The 23,138-nt window shown below is 44.3% G+C and overlaps 1 protein-coding gene and 2 pseudogenes across 1 annotated transcript; 2 read left to right on the forward strand and 1 right to left on the reverse strand.

Moving 5' to 3' along the window:
- Window positions 1-8,354: 8,354 nt before the first annotated feature.
- On the reverse strand, window positions 8,355-9,261 carry LOC114868383 (extracellular calcium-sensing receptor-like). The gene has a single exon (XM_029171911.3). It carries the CDS (start codon window positions 9,241-9,243, stop codon window positions 8,428-8,430), a length of 816 nt encoding a protein of 271 aa, XP_029027744.1. The 5' UTR covers window positions 9,244-9,261; the 3' UTR covers window positions 8,355-8,427.
- Window positions 9,262-10,074: 813 nt separating this feature from the next.
- LOC114868745 (5S ribosomal RNA) lies at window positions 10,075-10,194 on the forward strand (annotated as a pseudogene).
- Window positions 10,195-10,833: 639 nt separating this feature from the next.
- LOC114868767 (5S ribosomal RNA) lies at window positions 10,834-10,952 on the forward strand (annotated as a pseudogene).
- The last annotated feature ends 12,186 nt before the right edge of the window (window positions 10,953-23,138 follow it).

The raw sequence follows: 23,138 nt of genomic DNA on the forward strand, positions 1-23,138 counted from the left end.
GTGTTGCGAGTCAGCTTTGTCTCACTTTGTATTAATGCCTTCTTGGCTGATTCTTTGCATTTTCATTTCCTGTAGTGTCCTGTTATTAGTTTGATTAGCATCACCTGTTTAGTGAGTATTTAAGTTTCTAGTTTGAGTTCAGTCTTTGTCGGTTTGTTATTGGTGTTACATGGATGTCGATGTTAGCAGTCACTTCTGTCTTGTGGTTCAGTCCTGTCCTGTCCCCGGTCAAGGTTTGTCTAGTCTCTATTTTGTCCTTGTGTTTGTTGCATGTTTCTTTGTGGAGTGATTACTTAGTTCTCCTGCATGGCAGTGATTTTCACTTGGCTATCACTGTTCCTGTGGTTTATGTTTGTGTTTTGTTGTCCCATTAAAGTTATACTAGTGTTACATTGTACGTGTGTGTGGGTAGGTTTGCGTCCTCCCTTCAGTCCAGTTTGTAGGCCATTGTAGCCTGTTTTCCCGCTCATAGTGAGCGTGTTTTAGAGTCCAGTTTGAGTCCAGTTTGTCCTGTGCATTTGTTTTAAATGAATGGGGGAGCTTTGCCCCATGGTTACATATTCATACCTGTATTTAAATACCTACTGCACACCTAGACTGCAGCAGCAAACTGACTGTTGAAAGCTTTAGAGATTCTTGCCTGATTCTTTGCCGCAGCGGAAAAACCTCGATTGGATTCTTCTCAGTCAAACAATCCTGTAACATGGACTACACGCACGGACAGTCTCCGGCAGACTCACACCTCCATCTGAGAAGAACAGTTCAACTAACATGAAGTCTGGTGAGTAAGAATATGCAGTGTTTTTCCACTGTCCACTAGTGTAGCCTATTTGTTAGCTTACTAAGATTAGCATTAATGTACTACAACTACTTTCGGTTTGGAAATATTGTAAGACGTAGAAAACATTTAACTGAATATGACCTGCCAGTCACACGTTATTAAACGTGTCTTTGCTTCATAGGATGTATGTTAGAGGAAAATGTTTTAACTACATATAGCCATGTAAGCTTATTGACCAACAACATCACCAGAAGCTTCTACTACTACAGTTCCTTCCTGATTTGTTCATATGGATTGTTCATCATTCACAGCTGAGGCTCTGTGGCGAGCACTAAGTACTACAGTTGTTTTGGGACTTGTTCTTATGGATCATTCACTCGTTCACGTGTCACGTGACAGCCAAGCCGCGCAGGCTCTGTAGAGCAGCACACTCCAGTTCGTTCCTGATTCATTCCAACAGGTCTTTACGGATCACTCGTTCGTTTACCATGTGACCGCTACCAAGCGCTGTTAAACAACAATGGCGTGTGATTATAATTTATCCGCTGAGGCAAATCATGTTGTCTTCAGTATATAGTGTTTGAGAATCGCGACCATTATTACAACACCCACAGCACCACCTGCTGTAAATGAACGACTAACTCAAAGTGGTATGTTCACTTTACTGATCGAGACCTAAAGATCGGAGTCAGTTGAAAGAACGGAACTTCCCATCTCTAATGCTGTCATAATACTGCATGACAAATTTGTTGCGCCTGCTTTTTCCCGATCACTGAGGGCGCACCAGGCTGACAGCGCAGGACCACCGACGAGTGCGGTGAAAATATCCACTGCTGTCGTGTCTGTCATTGGCGCCAACTCCACAAACTCTTCGGTGACGGTCAATGTGTCATCAACTCCGCGGTTGTGCTACATTTGTAATCTCTGTGCTTTCATCAGTTGCTAATGAAAACGCAACAAATGACTTTACTTTTTGCTTCAACTAGCTGTCTGAATTCACTGAAACATTAGAAATCTGGTCTGCAACTGTGTTTCTTGTCAGGCTTATATCTACAAAAGCCTGGTGCATTTCAGGACACACAATCTCCGCTGCCTTTATCATGCATGGTTTTACCAATTCACCCTCACTAAATGGTTTTGAAGCCACTGCAATTTCATTAGCAATGAGGTTGCTAGCTTTCACTGCACCATTACTGATGTCTCAGCTGAGAGTAAACACAGACCCGCCAACAGTTCATTCACTTTTTAGCTTATCTTATCTCTCAGCTGTAAGTTCTCATACAGTATTTGTCGACATAAAGACTCACATAGTGGCGACAATGGTTATATTCTTTCAGTACTGCAACATATGAACTTTCCCATTCACTTCCGTGAATAACGACAATGACGATTTTTCTTGGAACACTCTGCGTCCACTTTTCTTTGAGACGTATTGGGGCAAAGGGGGTGTTCAGGCACATAATTTTAAAAGTAGAAGCCGTAAGCAGTATTGCGGACCAATTGCTTGCTGCTAATTGCTCTGTCCCGTTATAAACAGTTGTGCCTTGCAATTGTGTTAAACAAGCAAGTTTAACACAATTGCTACTGCGCCATCCAGTGGACGTAATTGGAACAGCAGTTTCTTTTTTTGAAAAATTACAGCTTATGTTTACAGTTGTACATTTGACAGCCCTGGTCTAGAGGTTTGGAACAGAGTACGCAAATTACGGCTTAGTAAAAAACATGAGATGGAAGAAAAATGAGAACATGGAGTGTATGTTATTGTTAAGCATGCTGGTGATCTCTCCTACACTCTAACGCCACTCTAACTCTAACTGACACTGGGGATGGTCCCTCCGCTATGGCTCAGGAAGATCAAGGCCAGGAAAGCAGCTGGACCAGACGGCATCAGCTCCAGACTCCTAAAGTCCTGTGCAGGCGAACTGTGTGCAGTTATGGAGCATGTCTTCAACCTGAGCCTCAAGCTGAGGGTGGTACCACAGCACTGGAAGAACTCCTTCGTGGTACCAGTGCCCAAGACACCGCACGCCAAAGACCCCAGCAGCTTCAGACCAGTGGCTCTGACATCACACCTGATGAAGACACTGGAGAGACTGGTCCTGGGTCACCTCCGCTCTGCGGTGGGAACCTACCTGGACCCGTTGCAGTTCGCCTACCGACACGGCATAGGAGTAGACGAGGCCGTCATCTTCCTCCTACATCGAGCTCTTTCCCACCTAGAGAAGCCCGGCAGCACTGTGAGGATAATGTTCTTTGACTTCTCCAGTGCCTTCAACACCATCCAGCCGGTGCTTCTGAAACACAAAGTGGAGGAGGCTGGTGTTGACCTTTATCTGACGGAGTGGATTATGGACTATCTCACAAACAGACCTCAGTTTGTGAGAGCCAGGGACTGTGTGTCTGCCACTCTGACCTGCAGTGTGGGGGCCCCACAGGGGACTGTACTGGCCCCCTTCCTCTTCGCCCTCTACATGTCAGACTTCAGACACAACACGGACAGCTGTGTTCTGCAGAAGTTCTCTGATTACTCTGCGATCGTCGGACTGATCATCGATGATGATGATGCAGAGTACAGAGGACTCACTCAGAACTTTGTGGACTGGTGCCAGCGGAATCACCTCCTGATCAATGCAGGGAAAACGAAGGAGATGGTGCTGGATTTCCGCAGACAGCAGCCTGCTGTCATACCACCGATGCACATCCAGGGAAGGGACATTGAGAGAGTGGACTCTTACGAGTACCTGGGTGTGCATCTGAACAATAAACTGGACTGGACTCATAACACGGATGCACTGTACATCAGGAAAACAGGAAAAGACTGGACAGGATCATCAAGAAGTCCAGCTCTGTCCTGGGCTGCACTCTGGACACGGTGCAGGAGGTGGGTGAGAGAAGGGTCCTGGCTAAACTGACATCCATCATGGACCAGGTCTCTCACCCACTGGAGGACTCACTGTCTGCTCTGGAGAGCAGCTTCAGTAGCAGACTGATCCACCCTCGCTGTGTGAAGGAGAGATATCGTAGATCCTTCCTACCTGCTGCTGTCAGACTGTATAATCAGAACTGTTGACCACGTCCCACTACAGTCACTCACCCACTGCATCAGTGGTTTATATAGCAACCTGCTCTGCACAATATTTGTGTAAATCTGTGAACAATCATGTATATTGTTACCGGTACAAATCTTATACCCATTACTGTGCAATAACCCTGCAATGACCTCATACTCACTCTAACTGTACTGTACTGCTTTGTACTGTGCCAACACATACTGTTCTGTACCTGTATTCTCGCTCATCTTTACTGCTGTTGTGAGACGTAATTTCCCCACTGAGGGACTATTAAAGGTTTTCTTATTATTCCTATTATTCTTATTATGGGGTTGCCGAATGTAAAAGGAGCACCTATAACTAGTTTTCTCACATTTAACTAAATGGCACAACATGTTTTCTCACATTTAGTTAAGTGTGCAAAAGTCTAAATGTAAATGTTAAATGATCGCCCAGCGTAAGACTGCATATTCATGAATGTGCAAGTAGACTCCACCCCTACCCTCAAACATTGCTGGTCTCAGATCAGACACCTCAAACAGTGCGCGCAAACCCCGCCCACATCTGACCTGGAAACTTTTGTTTTTAGCGAGGACGTAACTTCAGCTAGCTAATAAACTTAGCTAATTAATTCTCCACTGGCGCCACAAAAATATTCTATTGAAACCTACTTAACTCCCCATTAATGGTGTTTACGACAGAATAGCAGTTTGAACCGGAGCCTCAGCCCACACACCTGCCATTACAGCCCGTTCAATCTCGGCTAACGGAGAGTCCAGAGTCAGATGTAGGCTATGCGTACTGTTTGAGGTGTTTGAGTCCGCGTCACTGATCTAGGATAATAGGGGGTGGAGTCTACTAAAATATTCAGTTCGATCATTTAAAATTTAACATTTAACATTTTACATTTTGCCATTTGGACTCTGCAATTCTCCAGCAACATTTCAGAGGCTAATGGAGCAGTGCCTTAGTGGTGACCTTGTGGAGTTCCAGGTTGTTTTACCTAGATCAGTGATTCTCAACTGATGGGTCAGGACCCACAAGTGGGTCGAAAAAGGTGTTTTCAGTGTGTTGCCGGCCTTTGCCAGATTTTTTTTAAGGTGTGTTGCCTCACTCCTCAGCTGTAGGTGGCAATTATGGCCTGTAAAGGTAATTGGCACCCGCCGTTCGATCGCGTAGAACAAATTGCTATTACGCTTCAAACAATTCACCTTCTTAACTACCTAACGTGTCCTCACTGCTGCTTGTTTTGGGGTGCACTCCTTGCCATTGTACAAGCGAAACAGGTCCTCACTGCAGTATTCCTGTTCCTTGCCACGCTGCTCCATTTGTTTTCTCTTCTTATGTACTTTGTGCATTCTTCTTGAAGTGCTTTTCCCTGCACTCCCTACCTCTAATAGTACATGGCGCAAATGTGACTCCCTAAAAACTGCTGCTTAGTGGTGCTCTGAATTTTACCATTATGTAGTGTCACAGATTCAGTGAGTATTCTCAGTTACTAACGTGAAAACGCCATCTGAGTATGTTAAAAATTATTACTGTACATTTAGAAAAATGTTGCTGAACCCTTCTTATTACGTCAGCCTTACAATTACATGCATTTTTAAAGTTTCCTCGATTTGAGTTGTTGCTTGTCATTAAAGGGTGATGGTGGTCTAGATTAAATCATAACCTACTCACCTGATTTTTTCGACCATCTGTACTTCGACCGGACTACTCACTGCCATTCATTGTTTACACTAATGCCAGTAATCAGGGGCTTGGGCCAAAGACAAACCTTAAGGGGCGGGTTTTAAGCTATGATAGCCGTAGCTTACACCCAGCAGAGAAAAATGATACAAACTACAGCTCCTTCAAACTAGAACTTCTGGCACTGTAACCAAGGATTATTTTATGGGTGCCAAGGTAATTGTATACACAGATAATAACCCTGTTGCATATCTGCAGACAGCTAGTCTGGGCGCAGTGGAACAATGCTGAGTGGAGTACCGACCAGATAAAAGCAATGACAATGTCCCTGTGATTCCATGTTCTATCTAGGCAGGCTGTTATTTTGGACAGGTGGAGTGATGCGAGTCCAGAGGTGAGCACAGCAGCTGGACATCAGTGCCAGAAGAAGCAGAGCAAGACCCAGAGCAGCAAACTGTGATTCCAGGTTGTGCTCCAAGTTGCAGAGAAGTTTGGAAACCCATGCTGGTGTAGAGAGGACGATGATGTGGATCAGGTGCAGTTTCTGCTGGCTAGAGAAGGAGGTACATCAGTGGCAGCAGGAATGTGTCTCTTGTGGCCTGCAGAGGGAGAGGATTGAACCGAGGGCCTCCTTACATCCCACTACAGCGTCCTACCCATTTGAAGTGGTAGGATTAGACTTTTTGTCGTTAGGACGACCTACGGGTATGTGTCAGATTATCTTAGTGGCAATTGACTTATAAGGTTTGCATGAGCAATTCCCCCGAGTGACAATACAGCAGAAACCCCTGTAAAGGCCCTATGGTCGCAGGTAGTACAGCCCTGGCTGGCCAACCCGGTTTTACTCGGATCAAGGCTTGAATCTTGAGTCTTTTCTTATGAAGCAGTTATGTGACAACTAAGGTATCTTTAAGAGTCTCATGACACCCTATCACCCTTCCTCTGCTACGTATCCTAAAGGAAGCCCAACAAAGTCACTGGCCAGACCACTTGCTTGCATTAGTCCACACATTCAATAACATACGCACGGCACCCTCTTTTCTGATTTTTGGGTGGGCAAGAACAGATGTTGCATAGAAAATTTGGTGTTGTGTATCTGCCCACCTCCTGATCAGATTACATACATCTGTGAAACAATTATTGCCCTAATGGGGAGCAGTAAGTTTAAAGCCCGGACAGCAACAGGGAACAGAGAAAGCACACCAACAGACGGAGCGCATGGCAGCAGAGAGAACACAGAGACAGATGTTGACAGTAAAGGGGAGGAACAGAGGCCTGAGAGGCAGTGAGACAAACAAATGTGAAGAGAGAAGCGATGCCATGTAACATTGCAAAGAACCCAGAGCACAATGCTTGAAATTGTCCACAAGGCAGGCAGTGTTCTCTGCCTGCAAACTTGTGAGTAGTGCAGGCGGAATTGGTGCTCTGGCGTCCGAAGTCTGGGCTGGGAACCGGCGATGTCCAGGATATTACGGACCCTGACTCTTAGTATTTAAATTGTAACCTTTTAACTTCAGTCGTGGTTTGGCTGCTAGGTTTTAACTTTACTGTGGCACATTAAATTGTGAGTCAAAAATCATGTAAGCCTCTGTGTTATTTCCTTAGGTTATGTGCACATCTCTCTTTTTCTTCTACTAGTAATCAAGTCAATTCCACTCACCTGTTCCTTCAACTCTTCTATACCTATATACAGTACAGTACTCATTGTGATGGCAGCATGGCCTGCCACGCAGCTCATGTAAACCTCTTGTATGATTAAATGTTTATAGGATATTTTCAGTAATCAGACTTTGTTAATTTAAAACATTTCTTTACATACTTGACAGATCATTACTTCTATTTGTAGCATGCAAATGTTTTTTTTGTACTGTTACACTTATAATTAATTGTTTCTATTAAATCTTTAGTTATCGTTTTAGGGCTTATGGTGGTGGGTCTCTGGGCCCGTTAAAAGGGTGTGCCCAAAAAAAATCCATCATATTTTACAGGAAGTGGTTTATTGGCATTAAACTACTACCCATGTCACCTAAGGGAAGAGTTAGGTTTTGATTCTGTTTGTTTTGTTCAGTTTGTATTTAGGATTTAGGCAAGCAAGAAGGGTGTGGGTTCGATTTCCAGGGTGGCTTGGGTCCCTCTCTGAGTTTACATGTTCTCCCTGTGTTCGTGTGGGTTCTCTCCAGGTTCTCCGGCTTCCTTCTACAGTGCAAAGACATGTGATTAGGTTGATTGGCTACTTTCAATTGCCTGTAGGTGTGAGTGTGTGTGTGTGTATGTGTGTGTGATTGTTTGTCTCTGTGTGGTCCTGCAATAAGCTGGCGACCTGTTCAGGGTATACCCTGCCTCCCGCCCTTAGCCTGCTGGGATAGACTCCAGCCCCCCCCATTATTATTTTTGAAAAAATCCACTTGTGTTCCTCCTGCCTTGCTGCTCGGTCCCTCACACTCTTACTTGTTTATTTGGCCCCTTGCTAGGGCTTAGAATTTTTGGTTAGCCATGACAGGCATAAGCCATTTAAGTCAGTAGCCATTTGAGACATGCATTGAGCTTAACGTCTTGAATCTTGCTCTTCTCTCGCTCTCTATCCCCTTTCAATAATACCATACCTGTCTGTCCTGCCACTCTGTCAGCTCCCCATGGTCGTGACAGAATCTATAGAACCTAGACTATACTAAAAGTATCTTCTTGACATCTAGTCTTCTAACACAGTGAGGCTGTCTTCGATAGCATACCAGTTCAACATTATTTAGGCACTGAACACTCTCTGAGTGGGATGGTGATGCCTCTTAAATATTTTGTCAAAAGCAGAACAGAAGACACATATCAAATGTTTAATTTCAAAAGACAGAATGCAGTGACACTACACTGATAATCAATATATGCATATGTATATGCGTTATTTATACACTTTTAGGTACTCATTGGTGCCACCTTTCCTATTACATTATTTTTTGTGTTTTTCTCTGGTTTCAGTAGGATAATGTAACATTTTGGAAAAAATATACATATCAACAACCCATAACTAGAAGCCAGAATAGCAAATATCTCCACAGCAACACTGAACTTTCCAGGAGAGCTGACATAAGCTGGAATAAAAGTGAGCCACACTGCACAGAATATCAACATACTAAAGGTGATGAACTTGGCCTCATTAAAGTTATCAGGCAGTTTTCGAGTCAGAAAAGCAAGAACAAAACAGAAGAGAGACAGAAAACCTATGTAGCCAAGTACAGCCCAGAACCCTACAGCTGAGCCCAGAGCACATTCTAAGATGATTCTGTCTTTGACTACCTTCAAGTTCTTAAATGGAAAAGGAGGAGAAGTCATTAACCACAGGACACATATTACAACCTGTATGAGAGTGAAGATCAGAACACTGAGTCTCTGCTGTGTTGGTCCAAACCACTTCATCACATTACTGCCTGGAAGTGAAGTTCTGAAGGCCATTAGCACCACCACAGTTTTCCCCAGAACACAAGACATACAGAGGACAAAGGTGATGCCGAATGCTGTGTGTCTCAGCATGCAGGACCACTCAGAGGGTCGACCCATGAAGGTCAGAGAACACAGGAAGCACAGAGTCAAGGAGAAGAGCAGCAGGAAGCTCAGCTCAGAGTTGTTGGCCCTGACAATAGGAGTTTTCCTGTATGTGAAGAAAATGAAGGCCACAATAGCAGTCATGCATGTTCCACATAAAGATGCTGCAGTGAGCAGTGCTCCCATCATTTCTTCATAGGATAGAAACTCTGCCTCCTTCTTTACACATTCATCAAAAAGGACAGACGCTAGACCCACCGCTCCCTGCCCGTAGCCGCTGAATGCTGATAGCCATTAGCTTTTCTCCACACAGGTGTGTGGCTGCAGGATAGCATAGCTAGCTAGTAACTTGCCCCACACATAGGTTACTACATTTAAACGGACAAATCCAGCATTGTACGCACCCTCGTTTGAAATGCACATACGTATAAATGCTGAGGCAGTGTTTCTGGCACCGGTCCGTTAAAAATAAAAGTGACCCACAAATCCTCACTTGTTGATGCGTTAGTAAAGTGAATAGACTTTGGTGTTGTTAGAACACCTAAGAACCGAACTATTTCTATGGGAGGACTTGGGCGCTGCCGTGCTCTCTGTTCACGGTGAGTGAGAGGGGGGAAATGGCGGAAGTCCAGTTTTGGTTCGGGATCATTGTGGGGGTGGTGGTTCAGGATTTGCAAGGAGAACTTTCAACCAGTGTGACGACAACTGTGACACGGCCTCAGAGTAGGTCGTGGCTGTTTTCATTGGATGAGAAAATTTACGTTTTCAAAATGTGAAAAAAGCAGGAAATGCATTTCTACCGTGCTCAGTGTGTGTATATGTGACCCATAGAGTCATAGGGACGCTCCAAAATGTCTAAAAAGTGGATTTTGCATGATATGGGCCCTTTAACGCCAAAATGGTCACCTTCTGTGTACGTCCCAAAATGCTCAAAGTCCTTTACAAACGCCATATCAAGGCAAATGGATGCAACGGCGTGGCTTGCCAAGTTTAAAAGAGCTTCTGTCACGCTCTTCTCTCGCTTACTGCCGTACCACCCTGAGCACGCGCCGATCTCGTCTAATCTCGGAAGCTAAGCAGGGTCGGGCCTGGTTAGTACTTAGATGGGAGACCGCCTGGGAATCCCGGATGCTGTAAGCTTTTACATTTATCCTCAACCCTGCCAGAGGGCGCTGTTTGCTCAGGTCCACTTTGTACTGCACAGTGTTATACGACAAATGTTTTCTCTTCCTTATTCTATGCAGTTATTATATGATTTATGACGTATGGTCTGAAATTAATGTCTTATGTTTTGTCTTACTTCTGTTTTATGTATTTGACATTTCACCTAGATTGTTCAATTATTTGTTATTCCTATAATTGAATCATTCTTGGACAGCAGACGCTATTACCTGTGAGATTTTTTTGTTTTCAGTTACAGTGGTGCTTTTGCTTTGTTCACAGTTCATGCCTATGGTCGGTGATACTTTACAAGTAATGATTTCGGCTTCTCTCTGTTTGTGCTGTTTAAAGGGAGCACGAAATACACAAAAAGCACATTGTGTTTAAGGCCAAAATGGCCACCTTCTGTGTACGTCCCAAAATGCTCAAAGTCCTTTACAAACGCCACATCCAGGCAAATGGATGCAACGGCGTGGCTTGCCAAGTTTAAAAGAGCTCCTTTCACGCTCTGCTCTCGCTTACGGCCATACCACCCTCAGCACGCCGGATCTAGTACTTTACAAACGCCACATCCAGGCAAAGGAATGCAACGACGTGGCTTCCAAGTTTAAAAGAGCTTCTGAGAGCCATACCACCCTAAACACGCCCAATCTCGTCTAATCTTGGAAGCTAAGCAGGGTCGGGCCTGGTTAGTACTTAGATGGGAGACTGCCTGGGAATCCCAGGTGCTGTAAGATTTTACATGTCTCCTCAATCCTGCCAGAGGGTGCGGTTGCTCAGGTCCACATTGTACTGCACAGTGTTATGGGAAAAATGTTTTCTCTTCCTTATTCTATGCAGTTATGATATGATTTATGACCTATGGTCTAAAATTAATGTCTTATGTTTTGTCTTTATTCTGTTTTATGTACCTGTCACGCTCTTCTCTCGCTTACGGCCATACCACCCTCTGGTTAGTATTTAGATGGGAGACCGCCTGGGAATCCCAGGTGCTGTAAGATTTTACATGTCTCCTCAACCCTGCCAGAGGGTGCTGTTTGCTCAGGTCCACATTGTACTGCACAGTGTTATGGGGAAAATGTTTTCTCTTCCTTATTCTATGCAGTTATGATATGATTTATGACGTATGTTCTGAAATAATGTCTTATGTTTTGTCTTTCTTCTGTTTTATGTATTTGACATTTCACCTAGATTGTTCAATTATTTCTTTCTATTTCTATTTTTCATGCTCCACATTACTAAAGAATTGGACCTTGATGTCTCAGTAAGCTGTCTGTAACTTTTCATACCAAAAAGCGCTGTAGATCGCCCACGCGGCCCGTCTGAAAATGTGTGTTTTAAAGCTCTCGTCCACAACGCTCTATTTTCGTAGTGTGTCGAAAGCTAAACTGATCGCCACACCCGTTTGAGGAAGCGCATATCCTTGGGAATCAAACGTCATGGTCACTGGATGCATTGTAACAGTGACACTGGCTGACTCGTCCTCGTAGTGGAGTTCAACCATACGTTTGATCCAAAATCTGACTCTGAAGTCGAATGGGAGGCTGTTGAAGTGGTTACACTTCGACTGGCGCAAGGTACGTCTAACTGGCAGATTCACGTTTAATTTAATTTGATTTATATAATACGCAACTTGATTAGCTGCTAACGCTAATACTAATGGTTGCAAATTAGCAGCCTGAATTAATACAAAAGAATATTCATAACACAACTACAGCCTATTCGGGAGCATAGCTTGATAAACTAATATAAACTCATTTTTACATGGTATTTTTTATTTCTCGTTCTGCTGCTGTGTGAAAATATTTTTTCTATAATGGAATCTTCAGCTGCAGCTTATATTTTGCCATATTTGTCTGTAATTTAGTGCCAATGTAGGAACAGTGAATTCCTACAGAGGCATGGTGTGACAGCAACTAATGCTTTCAAGATATTGCATGTGTTTATAACTTTTATTAATAAATTAAAATTTCGATAAATCTTACCTCAAGATGCCTGACTGGAGCCAGTATGATTGAATGTGTATTCATTACAGAACACATTTAATATACAGTATATCAGACAATTACAGATGCATGGAATAAATCAGTATCTCAGAAATTTATAAAAAACTTTAGAACATTTTACTATTTACAGATTAAGAAACAATATTTCCTGAATCTACTTTTATGCATAGTAGGAAATGGAAAACATGACTGGAAGCTATTTGTGTCATATTCCATGTTCCTGCTGCATTGCTTTATCCATACACCTCACACCTTTTTCAGCTAAAATTCTAAACGATATGTTACACTTCTGCTGCTGTCATACTTGCAATGGACACTAGCGTGTACATAAAACTAATAGATGTAATCAGCTACCGACACTTATCTATACATGTGGGGGGTAATATACTGTATGAGGTCATCTTCTATTATTTTTTTTAAAGTAACAATATTCTATTTCTTTACTTCATACTGTAAGATAGAAACTCTGCCTCCTTCTTTCCAGATGTGTCTCTTCTGTTATTTGACCAAAAATCAGGTGGACATTAGAATGGAATCTAAAACAACCTGAATGAAATATGTGGCACTTTACAGTATGACTAAATTTAAAACAGCAGTGTTAAGTTAAATTGGCATGATTTCATATAAGTTTAAATTTTGGAAAGTTCTAAATTTTTTCTGATAGATTCACTCGTGATTAATTATCACTACACCTGTGATGTTGTAGTGATGGCCTCAGCCCCAGGCCCCAGTGGAGAGATCACCACCCAGTTTTAACTGCAAAAAGACATTTAGGGTGACGGGGGGCACTGTCCAGGGGACACACCGTCAGCCAGCGGTCGTGCTCCTGGAGGTGTCACCCACCTTCAGTGCACTTTAGTTCCACACACTTGCGTCCAAGCTGGGTTGCAGGGTTCTGGGGAGTTGGGCGGGGCTCGGGAGGAGCTGCGGTCCCTGCCTGGGGCCTCATGGACGGCAGGCCGGAGACCTACCCTCCCCACGAATGTGATCAAGCGAATGGTGTGGGTGCGAGAACGTATCTGAGAGTACATTGGTTCAAGTATGATTGACTAGTTTGTTGTGAGCGAGTTTATGGTGTATGTGTGTTGATGTGATGATGTGTGTTGTAAGTATGCGTCTGTGTTTGTGTGAGTTTGTATGCGTGTGGTGCGGTTGGAGTGTGGGGGGTCCGGTTTTCCGCCCGGGGTACGTTGATTGTCTGCCTGGGTGGTCTCTTTTCTGCTGACCCCCACCAATTGCTGGCCTTGTGCTGCAGGCCCGGTGTGGTGCCAGGGGATGAGGTCGGGCCGATGGGGTAGGCCCCGCTCTGCTCGTGTAGGGGTGGTGGACTGGGGGTGGGCCCCACTCTGGGCGTGGGGGCATCTCTTGGCGGGCTCCCTACGGACCGTGGGTCCTCGGGCTCCACTCTTTCAGGCCGACCCTCCCGCCGGGGGGAGTGTTTGCCCCTGGTTCTCATGGGGCGGACAGCGTTGACCCACGGTGGCCCACTCTGACCTTGGGTGCTGTCTCTGTGGCTGCTGCAGCTCTGCCTGGGGGGCTCTGCCTGGGGGGCTCTGTGTGGGCGGCTTGGGTCGCAACACCTGCCCTCCTGGAACCGAAGGTTTGTGGGCTCCTTGGCTGTTAGGATTCTTCCCTCTGCTTGTTGGATGGGCGTAGTGGCCGAGCCCCTCACATCACCCTGACTTCCACAAGTGGCATTGTTCATGCACCAAAGTCTGCCTCACCCTTTAGGTGAATAATGTTAAGCTACAGCCTTACTAACCTTGTAGTGGGACACTCAAAACCTAAACAGGCTTTCCAAATCTAACTGTAAGTATTACTGATATTTATCACTACCAGTATCAATAATGTATGAATACGGAAATTGTGGTGTTGTATGTAATGACTTTTATTAAGTAGTATGGGATATGTATAACAATGCATATGTGTATGTATATGATATGTATATGTTTGTATGAGTATGTGCACATACCTTAACACTATTATTGGTATTAGTATTAATCTCCAAGGTAAACCACAGTACAACAGTTGCTTAGTTATGAATGTGTTAGCCTAAGGTACATCCCTGCTTATTTATTTTGCACCGATTGTTTACCAAACAGATTTGCTTGGTTTCAGGAGCTGGTTGCACCGCTACCCCCCCCACCCACGCCCACACCCTAAAGCAAAAACTTAACCTGTCCACCAACACAGCAACATCACACATATTTGGGATTAGCTAAATAAACCATTAAATAAACCATAAATCAAGAAGAGTATATATATTTTATATACCGCTCTTGTTAAGGCAAAGCTGCCCATCACAATATGGCATTTAGCGTAAGATATGCTGCTTCTTAAACTGCTGGACAGAACAAAAAAAAACGGTGATGCAATTCCATTTACAGCAGCCGTAGATCTGTTGAACTCCATGACATGACATTAGAACTCAGCAGACCCATTCATTATTGCTATAAAGCATTTATTCCTATGTTTACTCCGGGTCAGCTCGAAACTGCAGGAGTGAGGAGGTAGTTTAAATCAGTGGTGCCACTGCTTACATCACAACTTGCTGTGGTGGATATAGTTTTTCATGCTCATATAATAGATTTCACCCTAGCCTTTCTGCCTTTTACTTAATTGTGTTGCGAGTCAGCTTTGTCTCACTTTGTATTAATGCCTTCTTGGCTGATTCTTTGCATTTTCATTTCCTGTAGTGTCCTGTTATTAGTTTGATTAGCATCACCTGTTTAGTGAGTATTTAAGTTTCTAGTTTGAGTTCAGTCTTTGTCGGTTTGTTATTGGTGTTACATGGATGTCGATGTTAGCAGTCACTTCTGTCTTGTGGTTCAGTCCTGTCCTGTCCCCGGTCAAGGTTTGTCTAGTCTCTATTTTGTCCTTGTGTTTGTTGCATGTTTCTTTGTGGAGTGATTACTTAGTTCTCCTGCATGGCAGTGATTTTCACTTGGCTATCACTGTTCCTGTGGTTTATGTTTGTGTTTTGTTGTCCCATTAAAGTTATACTAGTGTTACATTGTACGTGTGTGTGGGTAGGTTTGCGTCCTCCCTTCAGTCCAGTTTGTAGGCCATTGTAGCCTGTTTTCCCGCTCATAGTGAGCGTGTTTTAGAGTCCAGTTTGAGTCCAGTTTGTCCTGTGCATTTGTTTTAAATGAATGGGGGAGCTTTGCCCCATGGTTACATATTCATACCTGTATTTAAATACCTACTGCACACCTAGACTGCAGCAGCAAACTGACTGTTGAAAGCTTTAGAGATTCTTGCCTGATTCTTTGCCGCAGCGGAAAAACCTCGATTGGATTCTTCTCAGTCAAACAATCCTGTAACATGGACTACACGCACGGACAGTCTCCGGCAGACTCACACCTCCATCTGAGAAGAACAGTTCAACTAACATGAAGTCTGGTGAGTAAGAATATGCAGTGTTTTTCCACTGTCCACTAGTGTAGCCTATTTGTTAGCTTACTAAGATTAGCATTAATGTACTACAACTACTTTCGGTTTGGAAATATTGTAAGACGTAGAAAACATTTAACTGAATATGACCTGCCAGTCACACGTTATTAAACGTGTCTTTGCTTCATAGGATGTATGTTAGAGGAAAATGTTTTAACTACATATAGCCATGTAAGCTTATTGACCAACAACATCACCAGAAGCTTCTACTACTACAGTTCCTTCCTGATTTGTTCATATGGATTGTTCATCATTCACAGCTGAGGCTCTGTGGCGAGCACTAAGTACTACAGTTGTTTTGGGACTTGTTCTTATGGATCATTCACTCGTTCACGTGTCACGTGACAGCCAAGCCGCGCAGGCTCTGTAGAGCAGCACACTCCAGTTCGTTCCTGATTCATTCCAACAGGTCTTTACGGATCACTCGTTCGTTTACCATGTGACCGCTACCAAGCGCTGTTAAACAACAATGGCGTGTGATTATAATTTATCCGCTGAGGCAAATCATGTTGTCTTCAGTATATAGTGTTTGAGAATCGCGACCATTATTACAACACCCACAGCACCACCTGCTGTAAATGAACGACTAACTCAAAGTGGTATGTTCACTTTACTGATCGAGACCTAAAGATCGGAGTCAGTTGAAAGAACGGAACTTCCCATCTCTAATGCTGTCATAATACTGCATGACAAATTTGTTGCGCCTGCTTTTTCCCGATCACTGAGGGCGCACCAGGCTGACAGCGCAGGACCACCGACGAGTGCGGTGAAAATATCCACTGCTGTCGTGTCTGTCATTGGCGCCAACTCCACAAACTCTTCGGTGACGGTCAATGTGTCATCAACTCCGCGGTTGTGCTACATTTGTAATCTCTGTGCTTTCATCAGTTGCTAATGAAAACGCAACAAATGACTTTACTTTTTGCTTCAACTAGCTGTCTGAATTCACTGAAACATTAGAAATCTGGTCTGCAACTGTGTTTCTTGTCAGGCTTATATCTACAAAAGCCTGGTGCATTTCAGGACACACAATCTCCGCTGCCTTTATCATGCATGGTTTTACCAATTCACCCTCACTAAATGGTTTTGAAGCCACTGCAATTTCATTAGCAATGAGGTTGCTAGCTTTCACTGCACCATTACTGATGTCTCAGCTGAGAGTAAACACAGACCCGCCAACAGTTCATTCACTTTTTAGCTTATCTTATCTCTCAGCTGTAAGTTCTCATACAGTATTTGTCGACATAAAGACTCACATAGTGGCGACAATGGTTATATTCTTTCAGTACTGCAACATATGAACTTTCCCATTCACTTCCGTGAATAACGACAATGACGATTTTTCTTGGAACACTCTGCGTCCACTTTTCTTTGAGACGTATTGGGGCAAAGGGGGTGTTCAGGCACATAATTTTAAAAGTAGAAGCCGTAAGCAGTATTGCGGACCAATTGCTTGCTGCTAATTGCTCTGTCCCGTTATAAACAGTTGTGCCTTGCAATTGTGTTAAACAAGCAAGTTTAACACAATTGCTACTGCGCCATCCAGTGGACGTAATTGGAACAGCAGTTTCTTTTTTTGAAAAATTACAGCTTATGTTTACAGTTGTACATTTGACAGCCCTGGTCTAGAGGTTTGGAACAGAGTACGCAAATTACGGCTTAGTAAAAAACATGAGATGGAAGAAAAATGAGAACATGGAGTGTATGTTATTGTTAAGCATGCTGGTGATCTCTCCTACACTCTAACGCCACTCTAACTCTAACTGACACTGGGGATGGTCCCTCCGCTATGGCTCAGGAAGATCAAGGCCAGGAAAGCAGCTGGACCAGACGGCATCAGCTCCAGACTCCTAAAGTCCTGTGCAGGCGAACTGTGTGCAGTTATGGAGCATGTCTTCAACCTGAGCCTCAAGCTGAGGGTGGTACCACAGCACTGGAAGAACTCCTTCGTGGTACCAGTGCCCAAGACACCGCACGCCAAAGACCCCAGCAGCTTCAGACCAGTGGCTCTGACATCACACCTGATGAAGACACTGGAGAGACTGGTCCTGGGTCACCTCCGCTCTGCGGTGGGAACCTACCTGGACCCGTTGCAGTTCGCCTACCGACACGGCATAGGAGTAGACGAGGCCGTCATCTTCCTCCTACATCGAGCTCTTTCCCACCTAGAGAAGCCCGGCAGCACTGTGAGGATAATGTTCTTTGACTTCTCCAGTGCCTTCAACACCATCCAGCCGGTGCTTCTGAAACACAAAGTGGAGGAGGCTGGTGTTGACCTTTATCTGACGGAGTGGATTATGGACTATCTCACAAACAGACCTCAGTTTGTGAGAGCCAGGGACTGTGTGTCTGCCACTCTGACCTGCAGTGTGGGGGCCCCACAGGGGACTGTACTGGCCCCCTTCCTCTTCGCCCTCTACATGTCAGACTTCAGACACAACACGGACAGCTGTGTTCTGCAGAAGTTCTCTGATTACTCTGCGATCGTCGGACTGATCATCGATGATGATGATGCAGAGTACAGAGGACTCACTCAGAACTTTGTGGACTGGTGCCAGCGGAATCACCTCCTGATCAATGCAGGGAAAACGAAGGAGATGGTGCTGGATTTCCGCAGACAGCAGCCTGCTGTCATACCACCGATGCACATCCAGGGAAGGGACATTGAGAGAGTGGACTCTTACGAGTACCTGGGTGTGCATCTGAACAATAAACTGGACTGGACTCATAACACGGATGCACTGTACATCAGGAAAACAGGAAAAGACTGGACAGGATCATCAAGAAGTCCAGCTCTGTCCTGGGCTGCACTCTGGACACGGTGCAGGAGGTGGGTGAGAGAAGGGTCCTGGCTAAACTGACATCCATCATGGACCAGGTCTCTCACCCACTGGAGGACTCACTGTCTGCTCTGGAGAGCAGCTTCAGTAGCAGACTGATCCACCCTCGCTGTGTGAAGGAGAGATATCGTAGATCCTTCCTACCTGCTGCTGTCAGACTGTATAATCAGAACTGTTGACCACGTCCCACTACAGTCACTCACCCACTGCATCAGTGGTTTATATAGCAACCTGCTCTGCACAATATTTGTGTAAATCTGTGAACAATCATGTATATTGTTACCGGTACAAATCTTATACCCATTACTGTGCAATAACCCTGCAATGACCTCATACTCACTCTAACTGTACTGTACTGCTTTGTACTGTGCCAACACATACTGTTCTGTACCTGTATTCTCGCTCATCTTTACTGCTGTTGTGAGACGTAATTTCCCCACTGAGGGACTATTAAAGGTTTTCTTATTATTCCTATTATTCTTATTATGGGGTTGCCGAATGTAAAAGGAGCACCTATAACTAGTTTTCTCACATTTAACTAAATGGCACAACATGTTTTCTCACATTTAGTTAAGTGTGCAAAAGTCTAAATGTAAATGTTAAATGATCGCCCAGCGTAAGACTGCATATTCATGAATGTGCAAGTAGACTCCACCCCTACCCTCAAACATTGCTGGTCTCAGATCAGACACCTCAAACAGTGCGCGCAAACCCCGCCCACATCTGACCTGGAAACTTTTGTTTTTAGCGAGGACGTAACTTCAGCTAGCTAATAAACTTAGCTAATTAATTCTCCACTGGCGCCACAAAAATATTCTATTGAAACCTACTTAACTCCCCATTAATGGTGTTTACGACAGAATAGCAGTTTGAACCGGAGCCTCAGCCCACACACCTGCCATTACAGCCCGTTCAATCTCGGCTAACGGAGAGTCCAGAGTCAGATGTAGGCTATGCGTACTGTTTGAGGTGTTTGAGTCCGCGTCACTGATCTAGGATAATAGGGGGTGGAGTCTACTAAAATATTCAGTTCGATCATTTAAAATTTAACATTTAACATTTTACATTTTGCCATTTGGACTCTGCAATTCTCCAGCAACATTTCAGAGGCTAATGGAGCAGTGCCTTAGTGGTGACCTTGTGGAGTTCCAGGTTGTTTTACCTAGATCAGTGATTCTCAACTGATGGGTCAGGACCCACAAGTGGGTCGAAAAAGGTGTTTTCAGTGTGTTGCCGGCCTTTGCCAGATTTTTTTTAAGGTGTGTTGCCTCACTCCTCAGCTGTAGGTGGCAATTATGGCCTGTAAAGGTAATTGGCACCCGCCGTTCGATCGCGTAGAACAAATTGCTATTACGCTTCAAACAATTCACCTTCTTAACTACCTAACGTGTCCTCACTGCTGCTTGTTTTGGGGTGCACTCCTTGCCATTGTACAAGCGAAACAGGTCCTCACTGCAGTATTCCTGTTCCTTGCCACGCTGCTCCATTTGTTTTCTCTTCTTATGTACTTTGTGCATTCTTCTTGAAGTGCTTTTCCCTGCACTCCCTACCTCTAATAGTACATGGCGCAAATGTGACTCCCTAAAAACTGCTGCTTAGTGGTGCTCTGAATTTTACCATTATGTAGTGTCACAGATTCAGTGAGTATTCTCAGTTACTAACGTGAAAACGCCATCTGAGTATGTTAAAAATTATTACTGTACATTTAGAAAAATGTTGCTGAACCCTTCTTATTACGTCAGCCTTACAATTACATGCATTTTTAAAGTTTCCTCGATTTGAGTTGTTGCTTGTCATTAAAGGGTGATGGTGGTCTAGATTAAATCATAACCTACTCACCTGATTTTTTCGACCATCTGTACTTCGACCGGACTACTCACTGCCATTCATTGTTTACACTAATGCCAGTAATCAGGGGCTTGGGCCAAAGACAAACCTTAAGGGGCGGGTTTTAAGCTATGATAGCCGTAGCTTACACCCAGCAGAGAAAAATGATACAAACTACAGCTCCTTCAAACTAGAACTTCTGGCACTGTAACCAAGGATTATTTTATGGGTGCCAAGGTAATTGTATACACAGATAATAACCCTGTTGCATATCTGCAGACAGCTAGTCTGGGCGCAGTGGAACAATGCTGAGTGGAGTACCGACCAGATAAAAGCAATGACAATGTCCCTGTGATTCCATGTTCTATCTAGGCAGGCTGTTATTTTGGACAGGTGGAGTGATGCGAGTCCAGAGGTGAGCACAGCAGCTGGACATCAGTGCCAGAAGAAGCAGAGCAAGACCCAGAGCAGCAAACTGTGATTCCAGGTTGTGCTCCAAGTTGCAGAGAAGTTTGGAAACCCATGCTGGTGTAGAGAGGACGATGATGTGGATCAGGTGCAGTTTCTGCTGGCTAGAGAAGGAGGTACATCAGTGGCAGCAGGAATGTGTCTCTTGTGGCCTGCAGAGGGAGAGGATTGAACCGAGGGCCTCCTTACATCCCACTACAGCGTCCTACCCATTTGAAGTGGTAGGATTAGACTTTTTGTCGTTAGGACGACCTACGGGTATGTGTCAGATTATCTTAGTGGCAATTGACTTATAAGGTTTGCATGAGCAATTCCCCCGAGTGACAATACAGCAGAAACCCCTGTAAAGGCCCTATGGTCGCAGGTAGTACAGCCCTGGCTGGCCAACCCGGTTTTACTCGGATCAAGGCTTGAATCTTGAGTCTTTTCTTATGAAGCAGTTATGTGACAACTAAGGTATCTTTAAGAGTCTCATGACACCCTATCACCCTTCCTCTGCTACGTATCCTAAAGGAAGCCCAACAAAGTCACTGGCCAGACCACTTGCTTGCATTAGTCCACACATTCAATAACATACGCACGGCACCCTCTTTTCTGATTTTTGGGTGGGCAAGAACAGATGTTGCATAGAAAATTTGGTGTTGTGTATCTGCCCACCTCCTGATCAGATTACATACATCTGTGAAACAATTATTGCCCTAATGGGGAGCAGTAAGTTTAAAGCCCGGACAGCAACAGGGAACAGAGAAAGCACACCAACAGACGGAGCGCATGGCAGCAGAGAGAACACAGAGACAGATGTTGACAGTAAAGGGGAGGAACAGAGGCCTGAGAGGCAGTGAGACAAACAAATGTGAAGAGAGAAGCGATGCCATGTAACATTGCAAAGAACCCAGAGCACAATGCTTGAAATTGTCCACAAGGCAGGCAGTGTTCTCTGCCTGCAAACTTGTGAGTAGTGCAGGCGGAATTGGTGCTCTGGCGTCCGAAGTCTGGGCTGGGAACCGGCGATGTCCAGGATATTACGGACCCTGACTCTTAGTATTTAAATTGTAACCTTTTAACTTCAGTCGTGGTTTGGCTGCTAGGTTTTAACTTTACTGTGGCACATTAAATTGTGAGTCAAAAATCATGTAAGCCTCTGTGTTATTTCCTTAGGTTATGTGCACATCTCTCTTTTTCTTCTACTAGTAATCAAGTCAATTCCACTCACCTGTTCCTTCAACTCTTCTATACCTATATACAGTACAGTACTCATTGTGATGGCAGCATGGCCTGCCACGCAGCTCATGTAAACCTCTTGTATGATTAAATGTTTATAGGATATTTTCAGTAATCAGACTTTGTTAATTTAAAACATTTCTTTACATACTTGACAGATCATTACTTCTATTTGTAGCATGCAAATGTTTTTTTTGTACTGTTACACTTATAATTAATTGTTTCTATTAAATCTTTAGTTATCGTTTTAGGGCTTATGGTGGTGGGTCTCTGGGCCCGTTAAAAGGGTGTGCCCAAAAAAAATCCATCATATTTTACAGGAAGTGGTTTATTGGCATTAAACTACTACCCATGTCACCTAAGGGAAGAGTTAGGTTTTGATTCTGTTTGTTTTGTTCAGTTTGTATTTAGGATTTAGGCAAGCAAGAAGGGTGTGGGTTCGATTTCCAGGGTGGCTTGGGTCCCTCTCTGAGTTTACATGTTCTCCCTGTGTTCGTGTGGGTTCTCTCCAGGTTCTCCGGCTTCCTTCTACAGTGCAAAGACATGTGATTAGGTTGATTGGCTACTTTCAATTGCCTGTAGGTGTGAGTGTGTGTGTGTGTATGTGTGTGTGATTGTTTGTCTCTGTGTGGTCCTGCAATAAGCTGGCGACCTGTTCAGGGTATACCCTGCCTCCCGCCCTTAGCCTGCTGGGATAGACTCCAGCCCCCCCCATTATTATTTTTGAAAAAATCCACTTGTGTTCCTCCTGCCTTGCTGCTCGGTCCCTCACACTCTTACTTGTTTATTTGGCCCCTTGCTAGGGCTTAGAATTTTTGGTTAGCCATGACAGGCATAAGCCATTTAAGTCAGTAGCCATTTGAGACATGCATTGAGCTTAACGTCTTGAATCTTGCTCTTCTCTCGCTCTCTATCCCCTTTCAATAATACCATACCTGTCTGTCCTGCCACTCTGTCAGCTCCCCATGGTCGTGACAGAATCTATAGAACCTAGACTATACTAAAAGTATCTTCTTGACATCTAGTCTTCTAACACAGTGAGGCTGTCTTCGATAGCATACCAGTTCAACATTATTTAGGCACTGAACACTCTCTGAGTGGGATGGTG

The sequence above is a fragment of the Betta splendens genome, chromosome 13 (genome assembly GCF_900634795.4).
Source record: "Betta splendens chromosome 13, fBetSpl5.4, whole genome shotgun sequence".
Taxonomy (NCBI): Eukaryota; Metazoa; Chordata; class Actinopteri; order Anabantiformes; family Osphronemidae; genus Betta; species Betta splendens.